General features: G+C 43.5%; 2 protein-coding genes and 1 long non-coding RNA gene across 8 annotated transcripts; 2 read left to right on the top strand and 1 right to left on the bottom strand.

Moving 5' to 3' along the window:
* The first annotated feature begins 3739 nt into the window (after positions 1-3739).
* LOC120701676 (putative mannan endo-1,4-beta-mannosidase 5) lies at positions 3740-6699 on the top strand. 2 transcript variants are annotated; one of them, XM_039985601.1, is made up of 6 exons: positions 3740-4016; positions 4125-4392; positions 5259-5453; positions 5611-5733; positions 5847-6058; positions 6159-6699. In XM_039985601.1, exons 1-6 carry the CDS (start codon positions 3808-3810, stop codon positions 6586-6588), a joined length of 1437 nt encoding a protein of 478 aa, XP_039841535.1. In that variant the 5' UTR covers positions 3740-3807; the 3' UTR covers positions 6589-6699. The 2 variants fall into 2 exon arrangements, with proteins under 2 accessions (XP_039841535.1, XP_039841534.1); XM_039985600.1 differs by having other exon boundaries at positions 5835-6058.
* A 1640-nt stretch (positions 6700-8339) lies between these two features.
* Positions 8340-10243, bottom strand: LOC120701665. Its single transcript, XR_005686231.1, has 2 exons — positions 8641-10243; positions 8340-8559 (listed from the first exon to the last, which is right to left on the bottom strand). It is a non-coding gene; the product is annotated as an uncharacterized LOC120701665 (long non-coding RNA).
* A 112-nt stretch (positions 10244-10355) lies between these two features.
* LOC120701611 (50S ribosomal protein L28-like) lies at positions 10356-16829 on the top strand. 5 transcript variants are annotated; one of them, XM_039985598.1, is made up of 5 exons: positions 10358-10489; positions 13546-13624; positions 13753-13952; positions 15504-15962; positions 16422-16801. In XM_039985598.1, the coding sequence occupies exons 3-4, from the start codon at positions 13753-13755 to the stop codon at positions 15868-15870; spliced, it is 567 nt and encodes a 188-aa protein (XP_039841532.1). In that variant the 5' UTR covers positions 10358-10489; positions 13546-13624; the 3' UTR covers positions 15871-15962; positions 16422-16801. The 5 variants fall into 5 exon arrangements, with proteins under 5 accessions (XP_039841527.1, XP_039841532.1, XP_039841529.1 ...); XM_039985595.1 differs by having other exon boundaries at positions 13749-13952; XM_039985593.1 differs by lacking the exon at positions 13546-13624 and having other exon boundaries at positions 10356-10489; positions 13749-13952; positions 16422-16829.
* The last annotated feature ends 476 nt before the right edge of the window (positions 16830-17305 follow it).

Genomic DNA, 17305 nt, shown 5'->3' with positions numbered 1-17305 from the left:
GTGTTGGATTGGATGTCGCCTCCGGGTTCTCCGGGAGTTCACCGTGAGGGGCCCTTCACTTGGGTTTTGGCAGGCGTGGTTCAGACATCGGGGTGATGATGGGAATAGTTGATGTGTATGGTCCGGCGTGGCTGCACATGTCGTGTGAGTTAGGTCCACCTTGCAAGGTTAAATCGGATCGATTCGCCGTCTCTCTCGGTTAAGAGAATCTTGGTCACAGTGTCACATCGTAGTAAAGAAGTGAAAATGAGAAGAGAAGTATGATGAGATATATTTGTGGTACTCTGTAAAGATTAATGTGATCAACCATGCTTGCTTTCGATATTCAGGCAAATCTAGTTGTTACTTGATAAACTTAAATTGAACTAAAATATTGAAAGTAAGGATCCAGTATTAGTAGCTTTTCAGCAAAATAAACTCCAGAGCCAAAAAGCTTTGCATGTCTAGACAGTGAGCTAAGTATACCCGTGTTGGGTAAGTCTTGCTAAGTATTAGTATACTCAGGGTTTGTTGTCACCCTATTTTCAGGTAACTGCTGCTGGTTGGAGCTAACCAGGATTCACATCGGTAGGCTCGATGCGACGTCCTCACGTCCTCGTAGTTAGCGTTGTTTTTCTAAACTAAACTTCTATTTAACTTCCGCTGCATTTTGAACTCTGATATATTACATAAACTCATTTTGTTAAGCTCTGTTTTGTAATTTAAATTTGAGAAACTTCTGTCTGCCGGTAATCATCTACGCTCGCCTTCGGGTGAGACTTCGCGTGTTTTCGATCCTTAACCTAACAGGCTGCCAGATTACACCGTTTTAAGTGCGCGGTTACTTGATTAACGCTTAAGATGATAGTTAGCGTACTTAAGTCGGTTTAATTTAGGCGATTCTGTCACAATAAATTAGTGATGAAGAATCATGTATTAGAGACAATCCCACACGTCAGTGACTCAATGTCACAGGTCACTGTGGTAATGTCACCGAATCCCAACCCCGAATGGGCGGTGAAGGGGAGCATGGGGTGAGAAATCAGACGCGGAGATTTCGGGTGGGTACACACGGGCGGGTAGGTGGGAGCCCGGTGATAAAAACATTTGCGTTTTAGCAGATTCATTTTTGCATCTTGCATTTTTCATAGATCCATCATGGGTCCGCCATGGTTCATGTCTGACATGTGGGGTCGACGTGAGGGGTACAATCCAATTAATTTTGGTGAAGAGGCTTTCCAATTCCTCTGGTTCCTTATAGTACAGATAGACTAGTTGGAGTCTTAGGTTAAGGTTTTAAATTGCCTAATTCATCTCTTTCCCCTCTTAGGCTATGAGCATCCGATCGCTTTCAAGTTTGCACAATATCATCATGAGGTAAAGACGGGCATACCACCGCTAGCCAAGCTCTTGCATCCAGGCCACCAATGAAATCTATGATATCTTCCTTCTTAAGAGCCCACACAGACCTAGACATATGACACTTGATGAGTGAGTGCCTCCATGAGTCCATTGACCCACACAGAGCACACGTATAACCTGCTGGGTAGGAATGTAACGGATAGAATATGGATGTATATTGTATTTGTTTTCACATTTTCTATCAGATTCGGATTCGAACACGGATAGTCTCAGATACAAATATGGACTCGGATTGCTTTGGTTACGAATACGAATAGATGTGTATCGAATACGGAGTGAACCGAATATGGATCAAGTCGGGCACGAATGTTTATTTGGATATCGAGTAAATGCAACATTTATTCATATCGCACATGTTGTAACACTCGAACATCCTAAGATTCCAAATATACTTAAGGAAGCAATAAATAAATGACTTTTCCAATGATTACATAGATGAAAGAGATTCGATTACATGACATTCTAACTCGCCACATAGCTTAGATTGGAAATACAGAAGTATACGATAGGAAAAAGTTCAATTTACTCCCCTCAACTATAACTTGGTTCAATTTACCCCTAAACTATACCATTTAGTTTATTTTATCCCCTAATAAAATTTATCTTTTTTTTCTCCCCATACACAAGTTGAATTTTAATTTCAATTTTGCAGAGTAGCAGTGGACATCACAATGGTACTTAGAAAAAGTTTTATAATTTCCCCCCATTAGTTTCATATAATTTTGTACTCCAATGATTAATTTATTATTAAATATTTTAACCTATCAAAATAATAATAAAAAATTATGATCTATTTTTTCTAACATGAGTTATGGCGTGTACTATTATGCTGTAAAATTTCAACTCAAAACTCCACCTATGCATGGAGAAAGGAAAAAGATAAATTATATTAGGGGTAATTTGAACTAAATAGTATAGCTTAGAGGGTAAAATGAACCAAACAATAGTTTATGAGGTTATCCAGAATTTGGCTATAATTAAAGGGAGTAATTTAGACTTTTTCCTATACGATATTATAACTTGTTACATTGATGATACTTGAAGTTGAAGCACTCGAATTGATTTGTCTATTTTGGAGGCTAGATTTGAACTCAAATCATGCTTGATTAACAACATTAACAATAGATAGCATACCATTTTAGGCACTAAATTACACGACATTGACATTCTAATTTATTACATGCATAAATGCATAAATATGTTGGAGATATCAATTTATTGCTAGTGTTTGAATTATTATATAATATTGAGTTTTTATTAACATAGAACATTGAATTATTGCTAAATTAAGGTTAGACTTTAGTTCTTCAACTAGACTAAGAATAAATAAGATTCAACTTCTACAGAGTGGCAATAGGTAGATTATATTTTTAGAAAATCTTTTGTGCTAATTTTATATTTTATAATTTGAAATGAATTAGTTATAATTTTTTTAGCGACAAATTCACTTTTTGTTAATGTATTTATTTTGTATTGTAAAACTAGAGGAGTGGTGGTAGGTATATTATATTTTTAGAAAATTTTTGGTACTAATTTTGTATTTTTCTGATTTGATATGAATTAGTTATAATTTTTAGAGTTTAAATTATATCTTTATTTAAATATATGTATATTATAAAACTATTCTGATATCCGACGCATATTACACATATTGTATCCGAATGCGGTATCCAAATAAAGTATTTAAAATTGTATCGGATATTCAAAAAAATATTCAGATATCTGAAAATAATATTCGAATCTCTAATTGACTGCTCTCTGTCGGAAAAATATCCGTATCAGCCGGACTACTGGGCCAATTTCGCACGTCCTATGGGAGCGAGAGCCGAGCTAGCCGCCATAGGAAAATCCTGATCTTGGCATAAGGTTTTTTTAAAAAAAAAAAAAGTGGCCGTGTGCTGCGCCGGCCGGCTTGGGCTAAGGCCTGAGTCAGCTTAAAAATTGGGCCAGTCCAAGCTGCAATCGTGATGTCCGTGGTAGCAAGGCCCAGCTCAAAACGTATCGTTTCTGGACCAAACTGTGTGGCAGAGCCACGCAGTGATGATGAAGCTTTTCGTTTTGTCCCGCCAACTCACACACGCCACGCTACCACCCTTTGAAGCCACTTCGTTCCCGCCTTGTTTCCATCCCATCCGGACCTGAATTGACCGCTTCCTTTTGCTTCAAACATTGGCCTAACCAAGTGTGTGAATCTCAGCTACCTCTGCTCCTTGTAATACATACGTTGCCCCTACAGGAGCTAGCTTTTCTTGCTTCCAAGCTAATATCAAAGCCATCGATCACAAACTCTAACACTGCTGCGACAAGCATATATATGTTCAATGGATGGTGCAAGTATAAATTTACTCATGTTACACTCAGCATGGCGACCTTAGTTTTTGCTGTGTGAGCGAGCCGTTTGTGTGTATGGTTGCAACCATCATGGAGACAATATTCAAAGAGAAATCAAGAGGGAAAGTTTCACTGATCCATTTCCTAGTCCGATGTTTTGCCGTGGCAGCTACCATTTTGCTCCTGACGGATAGGATCCACGCTCATGTTGATGGTGTAGAGATTCTCGGCAACGACGTCGATGCGCCGCCGTCGTCTGTCCAAGGAATAGAAGTAATAAACAGGTAACTGATCAAACTTACTCTTGCAAGTCTCAAAATCAAAACGTTCAATCTACTTGGACCGATAGCTCGCCGTGACAAGCATGTTGCATGAATGTGTCATGCTGGCAGCGAGGCGATCCGCGACGACCAGTGGCAGACGGTCAAGACCAGGGGCAGCCAGTTCGTCGTCGGTGACCGGCCGTTCTACGTGAACGGCTTTAACGCGTACTGGCTGATGATCCTCGCCGCCGACCCGTCGACCAGGGGCAAGGTCACCGAGGTCTTCCAGCAGGCGGCGGCGGTCGGCCTCACGGTGTGCCGCACCTGGGGCTTCAACGACGGTGGCTGGAGGGCGCTTCAGAAGTCACCTGCTGTCTATGACGAGGATGTCTTCAAGGTGAGTTGGGTGGTCGTGAGGAAAGGTTAAAGGCAGCGCGCATTGCGATTTCAGCATTGCATTATACTATCTTGGCAGTGTGCTTGAAATGGACAGGACTCAACTATATTACATATTATGGTTCACTTTGTAATGTACTCGCTTATTTATTTGCTCTTCAAACATGGATAGGTCACCATATTATAGAACTTTTGTATATTATTATTTAATTTAAAATCTGGTGAAACATTATAAAAAATAATTTCTATATCATGAAAACAATTCTTTCATAACAAATCCATAGTACTATTTTTCTATATACGTGACCAATCTAAATAGCTAGGTTATTGTAAATTTGTTGTTAAAATTATAGAATATTGATGTCTATACTCGTATCTTTTTCAGAATGGATGGTGTGTTTTACTTAATATATATGAGATCTGAATTTGATCTTTCAAATCAATTCCAATTTGATGGACAGAATAATAAATTCAGTTGACGAATATAAATATTAATCTTGAGGGCCAAAGAGGAGCATGCTTAAGTCCTATTTTTTCATTCGCTTCAGCAACTAAAAGAGCTTGCTCGGATTGCTCAATATGATTTTGGTATTTAACAAAAAAAAAATGCACTTCGCATGAGCATAGTTCCTCATCCAAATAAATTATATATAGCATATGCAACGAGTTCTAAAGAAGAGACCTTCAAGACGATTAACTTGTTTCAAGATTGAAGAGCAACTAAATTAAAACTGACAACCACAATGAACTAATTTGTATTATTAATTAGATTGGGCGTCCAAGGCCAATAAAAACCGTACGTTATCTGTTGGTAGCTACAAAATGTCATTGTCGCAGTGAAGTAGCTTAATGGATAATTGCCCGCAGGCGTTGGATTTCGTAGTGAGTGAGGCAAGGAACTACAGGATCAGGCTGATACTGTCGCTGATCAACAACTGGGACGGCTACGGCGGCAAGGCGCAGTACGTGAAATGGGCCAGGGACGCCGGCCTCAACATCACCTCCGACGATGACTTCTTCTCCGACCAAACCGTAAAGGGCTACTTCAAGAACCACGTCAAGGTGTAAACAGAACATGGATTGTATTTTTCACAGCTAGAAATTCTTTAGAACTTCACGTGTATTTGTTTTTGTAAAATTCCTGCATTATTCAGCCGTCGACATGAGAGATGCAATTTTTATTTGTTACTGACTTGTAGAGATATAATGTGCAAACTAGAACATGCTGACGAGGGTGAACACGTACACGAACGTGACGTACAAGGATGACCCAACCATCTTCGCCTGGGAGCTCATGAATGAACTGCGCTGCACGTCGGATCCAACCGGGAACAAGCTGCAGGTACGTGAGCCAATAGCAAGAGCGCATTCGTGTTTTCTTCTCCGATCCGATCCGATCCCTCTTCTTCACATTCCATTTTCAGGGGCTGATGATTTTTCCAGTCATGTATGCAGGCGTGGATCCAAGAGATGGCTTTCCATGTGAAGTCCATCGACCCGGATCACCTGCTGGAGGTCGGGGCCGAGGGCTTCTACGGCCCCTCGTCGCCGGCGCGGCTTCAGGCCAACCCGAACACCTACGCCGGCCAGGTCGGCACCGACTTCATCCGCAACCACCGAGTCCTGGGCGTCGACTTCGCCTCCGTTCACATCTACCCGGACACCTGGTTAGTTCGCACATGCATGATGGATGCTGCATCGATATAGATCTCAGTCTCTTGCACAAAATTCACGGCATGCATGCATGGGTTTTTATTGCCTTTGTAGGATGCCGGGCGCGAGTGTGGATGCACAGCTCAAGTTTGCGCAGTCGTGGATGCAGGCGCACATCGCCGACGCCGAGGGCACGCTCGGCATGCCGGTGGTGTTCACGGAGTTCGGGGTGTCCACCAAGGCTCGGAGCGCCTTCAACGCGACGTCGAGGGACCGGTTCATCCAGGCGGTGTACGGGTTGCTCCTGGACTCGACGCGTCTCGGCGGCGCCGGAGCGGGGGCCCTGCTCTGGCAGGTGTTCCCGGAGGGGGCGGAATACATGGACGACGGCTACGGCGTTGTGCTGCCCAAAGCGAAGGCCACCGCCGGGATCATGTCGGTGCACTCCAGGCGGCTGGTGGTCTTCAACTCCAGGTGCGCGTGGAGCTGCCGCTGGGGGTGCAGGAAGGAGGAGGAGCAGTCGGAGGATGTTGATGATGACTGATGATGCTGTTCCACGATGAACTGTGAACTTAGGATGTTACAATGTTTAGCTAGTTGAATACTACGCCCATAACTTCATCATCAACTTATTAATAAGCTTCATTCTCCATTCCGGCCGCTGCTGCGCAGCCATCTTCCGCTGTCAACACATCGATCTTTCCCGTTCTGATTTCCTGCCATGGGCGTCTACGTGCTGTTAAACGCTTTGTTCGACTGACTGTGGCTGGTGGTCGGTGGCTGGTGCTGATTTGATGTGAGAAAAAAACTCTGCTGCTAGTTGCCAGCAGAATAGACACGAAGCACGCATGCACGCCCGGCTATGGATCGAGGACTCAGCACGGCCGGGCACATGCAGCCCGTATATGAAGCCTTGTCATGCACTCTAGCATATCCCAGCCGCTCTCGTCTTGGACAAAGCCGTCACCTTGCCGACACGTCCGTCATTCCGTTTGCCACGCCAATGCTAGAACCATGCTATCCTTGGGCATGATGCCAAGCCGTTCGCGTCTTCTACCTAACGCCCTGCAAGCAGACCTAAGCCGTTTTGCCCTGCCGTCCACCTCGCACCACACCCACGCACACACGGGCCGCACCGGCAAAACCACGCCCGATCCAGATGGACCACTGCCCCGCGGGACCCGCACGTAAGTGGAGAGGAGACGCCAACGCGTAGGGCCTACCCGTCATAGAGTTACGGAGACCGACGTGTGGGTCAAGGATGCTCACCGAAGGAGAAGGAAAAGAGAAGATAATTAAGAAGAGATGGGCCAACGGAGTTTGAGCCCATAAACCTGGGCGTCTTCTAGCCTTCTTCCTTTTTGTGTGTATGACCTGACACATGGGAACCCATCTGTCGGTACTCTAGATGGTTGACATGAGGATCCACCGGCCAGCGGACCCTACCGGTCAACGTTGACCTGACCGTGCCTAGTGACGTCATGTTGATGACATCATGCCACGTGGCGCTCTCTGGTGCTACCACGTGTCACCTCGGTGTGTTTTTCTTTCCCCAATAATCATCTATAATTTTAGAAAATAATTTAATCTTAGAAAAATTATATAAATTATTCGAACCTTCGAAAATTATAAAATCAGATTCATAATTCATCTAGAAACATGATCTACCCATTAGAGTAGGTTTTGTTGTGAATTGGATCTTATTTGTGCAGCTTTTGTGCTTTACCCATGTGTTTATATATAATTACGATTAGGTCCCTACGGGTAGGAGCTAATCGATGTTCCGGACGACCGGAGGATTCTGGAGGACTTTTCAGACGACCATAGGATCCAGGAGGACGTAACAGACGACCAGAAGCCCCCGGAGACCAGGAAGACTACAACGATATGCCAGGTTCACGCTCATCTATGATTTGAGTACCTATTAGTCATTACTTGCTAGTTATGCTACCGCTTTACTTTATGTTATGATGAGACGAACTTGCATAGCCTATTTATTTACCTATTTTCCTTGTACTCCCATATTTATCTTGGTTGAGATGCTTTGGCTACCATGTGTATGTGTATAGGGGCAGGCCCGGGTTGTGGCAACACATACATGTGTTTGTGCAAACCATGGCGAAATGACTTCTATAGGTGGTTGCTACATATGATTCGGATTGTTGCAACGCTTATGTGCGTAGCAGGAAATTAATTATCCAATTGAGAATATTGGTAATTATTTCAGTTCGAGCCAAGTAAAATAAAAAAATACACCGGTGCAAGTTGATCAGGAAATTGGAGACACTCTGCACATGGGAAATAAGCTCACTGTCAATTGTCATTCATTAAAAAAGGTTCTGCTGCAATACAATGAGTACCGTCCACGTAATTCATGATATAGTTTCTTACAGAAATAGATCACCGTACGAAAATAAATTAAAAAGACACATATGAGTCCTCTAAGAATTCCACCAGCCCTCTATTTCTCCAAGCTGTAGGCCTACAGATGAAGTCATGCATTTATCTTCTCCACCTACAGATGAAAATTGGGTTACTTAAATGCAACATATTTAGTAGAAACAAAATCTTATGAGATAACAGAAAATTTCCTTACAAAAGTTCAAGGCCAGGCAATATTAACTCCTTGAACTTCTCCCATGACACTGTAACTTTTGTATGGGCGTATCAGTGGTTCATTATCAGCAAATGAAATACCGACACGCACCATCCAAAATTCTTTGCCTAGCTGGATACCTTCAATTTTCTGTGTTGGATCACAACTTACTATTGTAGCCAAAGCAACATCCTTATTTTGATTTTTCCAGCTCTTTAAGAATACTTTAGTGCCAACCTAGTACATATATGAACATGTGAATAAATATGCGCACAATACAATTATACTGCTTGCGAAATATCCCCATCATGTTGAATATGTGTCGAATATTTGTACGAGTCCGGTTACGATGGGACTTGAGTTGTATTCAGCAGTATAGGGTAGAGTTCGTGTCAAACTCTGTAACCCGGACCTCCTCATAAATATGAGAGGAGGGCTGCTGTTGTAACCATGGCGACAGGCTCGCAGGAGGGAGGCGGCACGATGCTGTCGGGACCAGAATTGGGGAGGAGCGCCCGTAGTCATGCCCCAGGGATGTAGGCTTTGGCCGAACCTCGTCAACAAAGATCGTGCCTCCGGTGTCGTCTATGGTCTTGCAAGTTCGTCTCGGTAGATTCAATCGTCGTTCCGCTGCGTGGGGATTAGCGTGCGGCTCGTCGCCGCAGAGAGCTAATTTCTAACACATCATGTGAGGCATTTATCTCTAACTTACTAAAATAAACTAGCGGATGAATTGCATAATACATGACCACAGTTTCTATTAATCGCCCGGATCAGGACCATAAATGATTCTAACAAAAATCAATGACCACCATCTTGTTCTGGACCAAATTAGAAGTCAAAACAGGTTACTTAATAATCTGAAAATATGTATGTAGCATGAAGAATCTTTACCCGGTGAAGTGAATCTCCATGATTTGTAACATAGGAATAGGAAGATGATTGTTGATCCGCACCCTGTTATTTATGCTACTTTACATATGCACTTTGCCCAATAGTTCTATAAATTTTCATAGAATAAATAAATGGAATTGATCACCTTGGCTGCATTAGTAATTTAGTATACTTGCTTTTGTCCAGCCTAATATCATGATGGACATGTTTTGCTTTGGCCTGTCATTAAATCACAATTGCTAGTCTATTTACAAAAAGTATGCTTTCATAGAAATGATGGACTGGGAATCTCCGTTTCAATCAGCACTCACCAAATTAAATTGGGAACGAATTAATATAGATCGAATGAATGAGGTCGGATTTTTCTATAAATCAAACCTGGAATTGTGCCGATGCAAGCTTACCAGAATTGACAATGAATTACAAGAGGCACCGGCACCCCTCCGCGTTCTCTCCGTGCCGCCACAGATGCGCCGTCGCTAATGTCCCTCCGTGCGCCGCCGCCGCTGTCCCTTGGCGCCCCGCCACAGCACGCGCCGCCGGCCTCCACGCGACGCGCCGCTCGCGCGCCAAACCCGAGCCGCCGGCCATCATCCAACGGGGAGCCGCACCGAGAGCGAGCGCCCCGCGCGCTCGTCCGGCGGTCCGCTCCGGTGGCGGCGAGGTCGGGAAGAGAAGGGAGAGAGGGTGGCGGCCATCGCTAGGGTTGCACTCGCCCCTCCCTCGGAGCGACGCAAAACAGGAGAGTACGGTCCTCGTTCGTTTCGGCCGGTTTCCAACCTGGTCTGCGCTGGACGGGCCGGATTGTAAACGGGCCCGGTTCGGCATGCTTTCCTATGATTCCGGCCCGGATTCAATGCGACGGCGGCGGAGAGGGGAGGGCGGCGGGGCGCAGCTGGCGGCGCGCTCGCGGAGTGGGGCGGGCGACGGCGCACCGGCAGCGAGCTTCTCACCAGTAAGCCGCCGCCTCTCTTCTCCTTCCCCTCTCCGCGTTTCTTGGATCTTGCCTCCTCGGGCGGCACCGGCGGCGTCGGCAGTCATCTTCGTTTCCAACCCCGTGCCTCTGCTCTCATGCGCTGGTGGATTCGCCGCCGCACCGCCCACGCGGGGCTGTCCGGGCGCTTTTCCCCATCGGCGGCAGGCAATCACCTTTGCGGTTCACAAGGCATCGCATTTTATGCATCAGCCCACTTGTCATTCAAGTTCTATAGATGGTGTCTGTCTCACCGAACTGGTGCAATCACCGAACTGGTGAAAACACCGTGAAAGCAAATTAAAAAGGTCTTCAAAAAATTCTGAAAAAAATCATGAATGTACATCTCGGTCTACCCCATCTACATATAAAATTTCATGATCAAATTCATCTTACTCTAACAGTTACAAAAAAGACAAATTTGGGCTGCATTTGAACGTTAATGATTGTCAGAAAATTTGTCTTTTTTGTAACTGCAAGTGTAAGATGAATTTGATCGTGGAAATTTATATGTAGATGGGGTAGACCGAGATGTACATTCATGATTTTTGTCAGAATTTTTTGAAGACCTTTTTAGTTTGCTTTCACGGTGCTTTCACCAGTTCGGTGATTGCACCGGATATGCCTCCCTGTTGGAGTGCCTGAAGGCCCCTGGAGGAGTCGTTCTGTGAGTTGTATTCAAGCTCGCCCTTAGACAGAGTAAAGTTAGCGATAAGAGTCAGCGACTTTTGCCTTGTCATTCGCTTTGTTGCCATATAGATAGGTTGGAGTGCGGGTGGCCACTAACCCAACGAACGAACTTACGTGTAGGTGTGATCCTATCTGCTCTACAGTGGCGGAGGTAGGATGGAGAAGAAGGGGGGGGCTGAATCAATGAAGTTGTTAATTTGTATAAAATTTTAATGGTGATTTAATATTTTGCTATAGTATTTTTAGTGTAATTATTTGCTTTAGGGGGGGCTGGAGCCCCCCCCAGCCCCCCTGTGCATCCGCCGCTGCTGCTCTAGTGTGAGTTCCGATCCTCTCTTCCCAGGCAAGAATGAAATTGGACGGTCTCAGCCCAGAAAGTGAAAAGAACGAGATCTAGATAGAATTCTACTAGCTGAACGAGGCTGTGAAAGAATCTCTGTCAGGCGGTGCAGATGAATAGAATAAGCCAAGCCCTGCTTTTTCTCTTTTTGAGGCCACGAATGACCAGTGCTATTGCTGAAAGTATCAAGTCTAGAAGTTCTTCAAGAAGGAAAACCTCACAAGTGAACGGAATGCTAATGCATCGGCCGTTCCTTCTTGCTGCCTGGCGAGATCAGCAGCGGCAGACGGCGGCCGTTCCTCAATTTGCAAGTGGTCGTTGCTATAGCTAATTGCTTTCTCGTGCTTGCATAATCTGAGGCGAAATTGGTGCTTTCTCGTCGGAGCAAGCCTGTAGATTTACTTTTTGGATCAAATTGTGATATTGGACATGACAGCACTTAGCAGTTCAATGTAACTTGTTGCTGTTGCTTCTGAAGGCATGTTTGATAGCTTTATTGCTGACGGTGAGCTCAGAGATTCGAATCTAGGAGCTAGGTTGACCTGTTGGCTCATTGGTCATTGCCTCACAGCGTTACACGGACACGTCAGTTTGGTGCCTTATCGATACGTATCGGATACGCCACAGATACGTATCCTGCGAGTATCAGGTTTTTTGTTTTTTTTTTGCGAATATTGGATACGTGGGCCGATACGTATCGAGTCGATGTATACAGCCCAGCCCACTAACACAGCCCAATAACACATGTTAAGCCCCCGACGCCTAAGCCTCCCTCTCGTAGACCCGCACGCCCCGACGCCCAGACTTCCTTGCGCGGCAGGTCCGCCTGGTGACGCCGGCGCGCCGCCGGCGACGAGCTTCCGCCTCTGCTCGCCGGCGACGAGCCTCCGTCCCTGCTCGCCGGCCGCCAACGACGGATCCAGGCCCCTATGATGCGGATCCAGGCCCCTGCGACGCGGCGAACTCCCTTGAGTTAATCCCCTTCCCCCTTCTCGATCTCCTCTTGTTCTTAAGTTCGCGGCTGCTTCTTGCTTGATTTCTTTGCTCCCCACTTCGTCTTCCTGTCCCCATTCTCGATCTATTCTATTTCTTTGCTCCCCACTTTGTGCACTCAAATCTGAGGCATCTGTCAAGAAGAACTGATGCATACAAGACAGGAGAGACAAGGATGTGGGATGTAGGAGGGGATTCTTTTGATTCACTTGGTGGTATTGGCGTTCTTGAAGTGGCTGACCTGTCCCTTGATGAACCTGAATTGCAATCTGTGACTTTTGGTTTGGAAGCTGATGCTTCGCAGGTTGATGACAATGAAACAAATGAGGAATAGGAACCTGATGCGATCCTGAATTGCAACTTGCAAGCCTGAATGCCTTATTGCCTTTTGCTTTTATTAATTTCCTAAATTTGAGACTGTTGTGTTTGAAAATTTGAGGCCTGCTGCTATGCTGTAATAGAACTTAAGTAGTTAAGTATTGGCACTTTTATTTTTGAGAATTTGAGACCTGCTGGCTGCTGCTATGTTATGGATTTATGGTGAACTCTACTAGTATTTTACTAGTCTGCACTTGTGATTTGCGAATTTGATGTCCTGCACTTGTTTTTGCTGGTAATTGCTATTGCAAGGTAATTTACTACTTTCACAAATTTAATATGTGCCATTATTTATTTATTTAAAAAAATAGTGAAACGTATCTGCGTATCGGATTTTTTTAGGAAATTGCCGTATCCGCGTATCCGTATCCTTCCGATACCGATACGCGTATCCGTATCCGTGCTACATAGTTTCCTAGTATTGTTAGGCTTCAGTCACCTCGCAAGGTCACTCATTTAGTAGCATCCTAGTTCTTATTTGGTCAGTAATCAATACTTTTTTTTTTCAAAAACCATGCTTCTAAGTTCTTACATCAATTTCTTCTAAATTCAGCATGTGTATATGCTGTAGCAATCACTCCTATACTTGTATACCATCTCATTTCCTGATTTCTAGTTACTTTTTACTTTTATTCAGATTGTACCAGCAGTTCCTAGAATTGGTGAAGACGAGCCACCTCCTTCTTGGGATCCGATTTTGACTCTGAAAGTGAAAGGCACTCCAGTAGTTCTATATGACTGTCCTGTTCTTGCCCTGTTCTTTATAAATATATGACTGCCTTGTTCTTCAATAAATATATGACTGTTTGGTAGCATAATAAATATATGACTGTTTGGTAGCAAGATGTCGTTCCGGGCGCGGGAGATGTACAAGAAGGTGGTGCGGCGCGTGGGCGGCGACGGGAAGCTGCCGGCGGAGCTGATGAAGTCGGTGAAGGACATGCTCCCCGACAGCAAGGTCGTCATGGGGCGGGCAAAGCGCGGCATCTTCGCCGGCCGCCACATCCAGTTCGGGAACAAGGTCTCCGAGGACGGCGGCAACAAGTGAGCCATCTCGCCTCTTCACCACGGCAATTTCATTTCCCTCCCTCATGTCCTGATCCATGCGCGTAGATGCTGTCTGCAAAAATTAAGTTTTGGAAATGGGGATTAAGGTTTTGTAATTGATTGCAGTGTGTTCGTGTAGACTTGGTGGGCTGGATGGTAAATAGTGTGATTTCAGCCTTCAGTGGGAAATTAGGATATACCGTTCTGGATGCAGGGCTGAAGCAATCAAGCAAATAGCACAAGAATAAGTCCCCAGAGGAAATGCACGAGGATATAGGACTAGAGAAGAAAATTGTGTATGATCAAGGGTGAGCGCTACCTAGGGAGGCCAAGGCTGCACTGCTCAGTTGCACCTCCCATCTGGCCTGGACACCTCAAAATACCATCTTGGAAGTTTTAGTTGTCTAACCAAACCGTTTCCTTATTATTGCCTGGAGCATTGGAAGCATTGATGGCCGAATCAGGCACCTTTGGAACATTCGGCATTAATAGTTTGGATCATATGTTACACGGGCACGCTGTAAGTTAAGTGGTTGTCGGTGTGTGTGGGGATTGTAGGTTGGAAGCATTGTATGGCTATTTTGGCCTTTCTCCTCTCTTAATGCAATGATACACAGCTCTCCTGCGTATTCGAGAAAGAAAAAGTAGTTTGGATCATATGTTATTTGATGTCCTTTATTCTGGAATGTCCAAACCAACAAAATTGCTAGTATTTTTGTATATATGGCATACCATATGATGCTAGCATGCGAGAAACAATTTTTGAGCTTGGTTGAGAAGAGAAAAGAATGCCCCCTTTGTACATCTTGTTTTTTTAAAACAAATTCTTGAAACTGGAACCTATGTTCCAGCATGTTGTTGCATTAGTTTAATGCAATACAACTAAATTCTTTCATGATGTCCTCTATTTCAGTTAAATTCATCAGCCATGTTGAGAATCATAATCTAATAACCTTGCAATCCCATTATCTCAGGATCAATGTCACTATCTTAACATAGCCGGTGCGACCTTATGAATTATCTGCATTTCATTATGCAAAGATAATACATCAATCATTTTTTCTTGCATTTTTTCTCCACCTTTTTAAATAATTTTTTGGAGGAATCTATTTCAATGTTATTTATGAAGTCAGTGTCCATTCTCAGCTGGTTGATGAATTCAATAACTGAAATGCATTGATTTGCGTCTCTGGTGCCATTTATAACCTCTACACTTGGAGTAATAAATCTGCTAAACAACTAGTATAAATTTGTGGGGATTACTTTGGCCTCTACTGTCTACATTTCCATCTCTTGAAAGAGATAATGTTAAGATCTGGATCATTACCTTTTCTTACTATAGTGGCAGATTTCTTAAATCTTAACACTAAATGTTCTTCTGCATCAGCACGTTAAAATGATGCCATTGTAATAAACTTTCCACAGGGCAGTAACATTTCCTAAGAATATCTTGGTAGTGATGGAAATATCTTTATGTAGCACATGCAAATCCAAACTTATGATTTTAATTTTATAATCTTCTGATCAAATTACCTCTTACTTATTTAGATCAAGGCGATCATGGAAGCCAAATGTTCAAGAGAAGCGTCTCTTCAGCTATATTCATGACTGTCACATTAGAGTTAAGGTTACCACACAGGCACTTCGGTGCATTGACAAAGCTGGTGGTATAGATGAATACCTCCTGAAGACACCTTACAACAAAATGGATACTGAGATGGGGATAGCGTGGAAAGCAAAGATTGAAAAGATGTATTCAGAGCTTGCTGAAATGGAAGTAGGCTTTTTCCCTCCTGAAGAAGAGGCTAAAATTGAACAGGGCTTTGACGAGGTCCGTGCTGCCAAGAGAGACTTCCGTAGGGAAGCAAGAAGAGCTTTGGCAAAGCAAGGGCAGTTAGAACTTAGAAGCTGGTAAAAACCAAACAACTGAAGTCACAGACAAAAAGGAAGAAGTATTTGCTACTGCTGCTGCAGCTTGAACCTGAACCTTTGTACCTGTCTTGAATGGTAAGATGATTGTGAACTTTTTCATCTGCAATGATCATCACTTAAAGCTTTTGAAAGATTTTTCTGTTTATTACCCAAGATGTGGATTTTCTCAAAAGATGAACTATAGTTGTGACGTTAAAAGCCCATTAATTTATTATTGGCAAAATGGTTGTGTTCATATTCCTTGTTGATCCAGATAGCATGCACCCAGATTACCATTATTTCGTCTTTCGGTAATTATTTCGTCTTTCAGATAGATGAAGCCTTTCTTATGTGATAGTAAATCACACATAGATAAAATTGAGTCTCACTGTTACTGCTTCTGCAGATATTATGTACTTCAAATTCTGTTTTGCTGCATTAGATGCCTGGTTGTAGTTATCTGTCAAACATCAAAGTCCAGGGCTCCTACATGCACATGGCAGTCCTTTTGTAGTCCAAAGTTATGATAGAGCTGAAATACTTCTTTTCTCACAGATAAATGGAGGCAGCAAAACATTGGTTGTTCCTGGGCAAATAATGGAAGACTTAGTCTTGATATAAACTCGGCAAAATTTCTTGTGTGGGAACTATACCCTTTTTTGGGAGCAACAGTGGATGTTGAGCCAACCTCTCTTCTATATCAACATCTTAGTATTGTATGAACTCCTATTTCGGTGGAAATTTTGTACAACCATTGAATAGTCAAGACTCGAGCCAGAATTGAGGTAGTTTATCATGTAGAATTTCTCTATTTATGGCAGCTGCCACACCAACTGAAATGTTGAAATAATAGTGATTAACATCCTAGCTCATCTCTATTACATTCTTATTCTTTATTGCTTGCAAGTAAGCAAAATGAATGCTTCACTAGTTTAGTTTGTAGTGTCGAAAGATCTGGTGCAATTTTTTTGGTGAACAATTATCATGAACCTGCATGCTTGCTGTTATGCTGCTACTTATCTCATGACCAATATTTGCCTCCTTAGACAGAAAACTCAATTTGATTCCTTCCTTATGTACGTGGATCTCGTATTACCGTTATTGGTATCGATTTCTGATTATCACATCTGCTTGGGATTGTGCTTGTCAAGACCTCATGATAGAATCATAGCTAAGTGCTTGTTGATATAATATTAACAGGAAATGGCACATTGCCGGCTCCATATCCATATGAAGTTATGAACAAACACAATAAGTCTGAAATTACATGGCCATTAGCCCATTATATTCCATCTAGCCTAGCTTGGCAAAAACATCATCGAGGGCAGATTTGGTCGCCGCGTAGTATTTCTCAGCCTCTGGGGTGCTCTTGATCTTTGCTGCATGGTCAAGCTGCCAAAATGAGAAGAGAAGCTCATGTGTCATTTCCACAGTTCTGG

Source organism: Panicum virgatum, chromosome 1K (genome assembly GCF_016808335.1).
Source record: "Panicum virgatum strain AP13 chromosome 1K, P.virgatum_v5, whole genome shotgun sequence".
In the NCBI taxonomy this organism is placed as follows: Eukaryota; Viridiplantae; Streptophyta; class Magnoliopsida; order Poales; family Poaceae; genus Panicum; species Panicum virgatum.
This window is presented reverse-complemented; position numbering and strand designations above follow the sequence as displayed.

Coding starts and splice junctions, on each gene's coding strand:
- LOC120701611 (XM_039985593.1), top strand. CDS start 10,371: ATGATTCCGGCCCGGATTCAATGCGACGGCGGCGGAGAGGGGAGGGCG. Junction 10,490..13,748: donor CGGCAGCGAGCTTCTCACCA/GTAAGCCGCCGC, acceptor ACTGTTTGGTAG/CAAGATGTCGTTCCGGGCGC. Junction 13,953..15,503: donor TCCGAGGACGGCGGCAACAA/GTGAGCCATCTC, acceptor TTACTTATTTAG/ATCAAGGCGATCATGGAAGC.
- LOC120701676 (XM_039985600.1), top strand. CDS start 3,808: ATGGTTGCAACCATCATGGAGACAATATTCAAAGAGAAATCAAGAGGG. Junction 4,017..4,124: donor GGAATAGAAGTAATAAACAG/GTAACTGATCAA, acceptor TCATGCTGGCAG/CGAGGCGATCCGCGACGACC. Junction 6,059..6,158: donor CACATCTACCCGGACACCTG/GTTAGTTCGCAC, acceptor TTGCCTTTGTAG/GATGCCGGGCGCGAGTGTGG.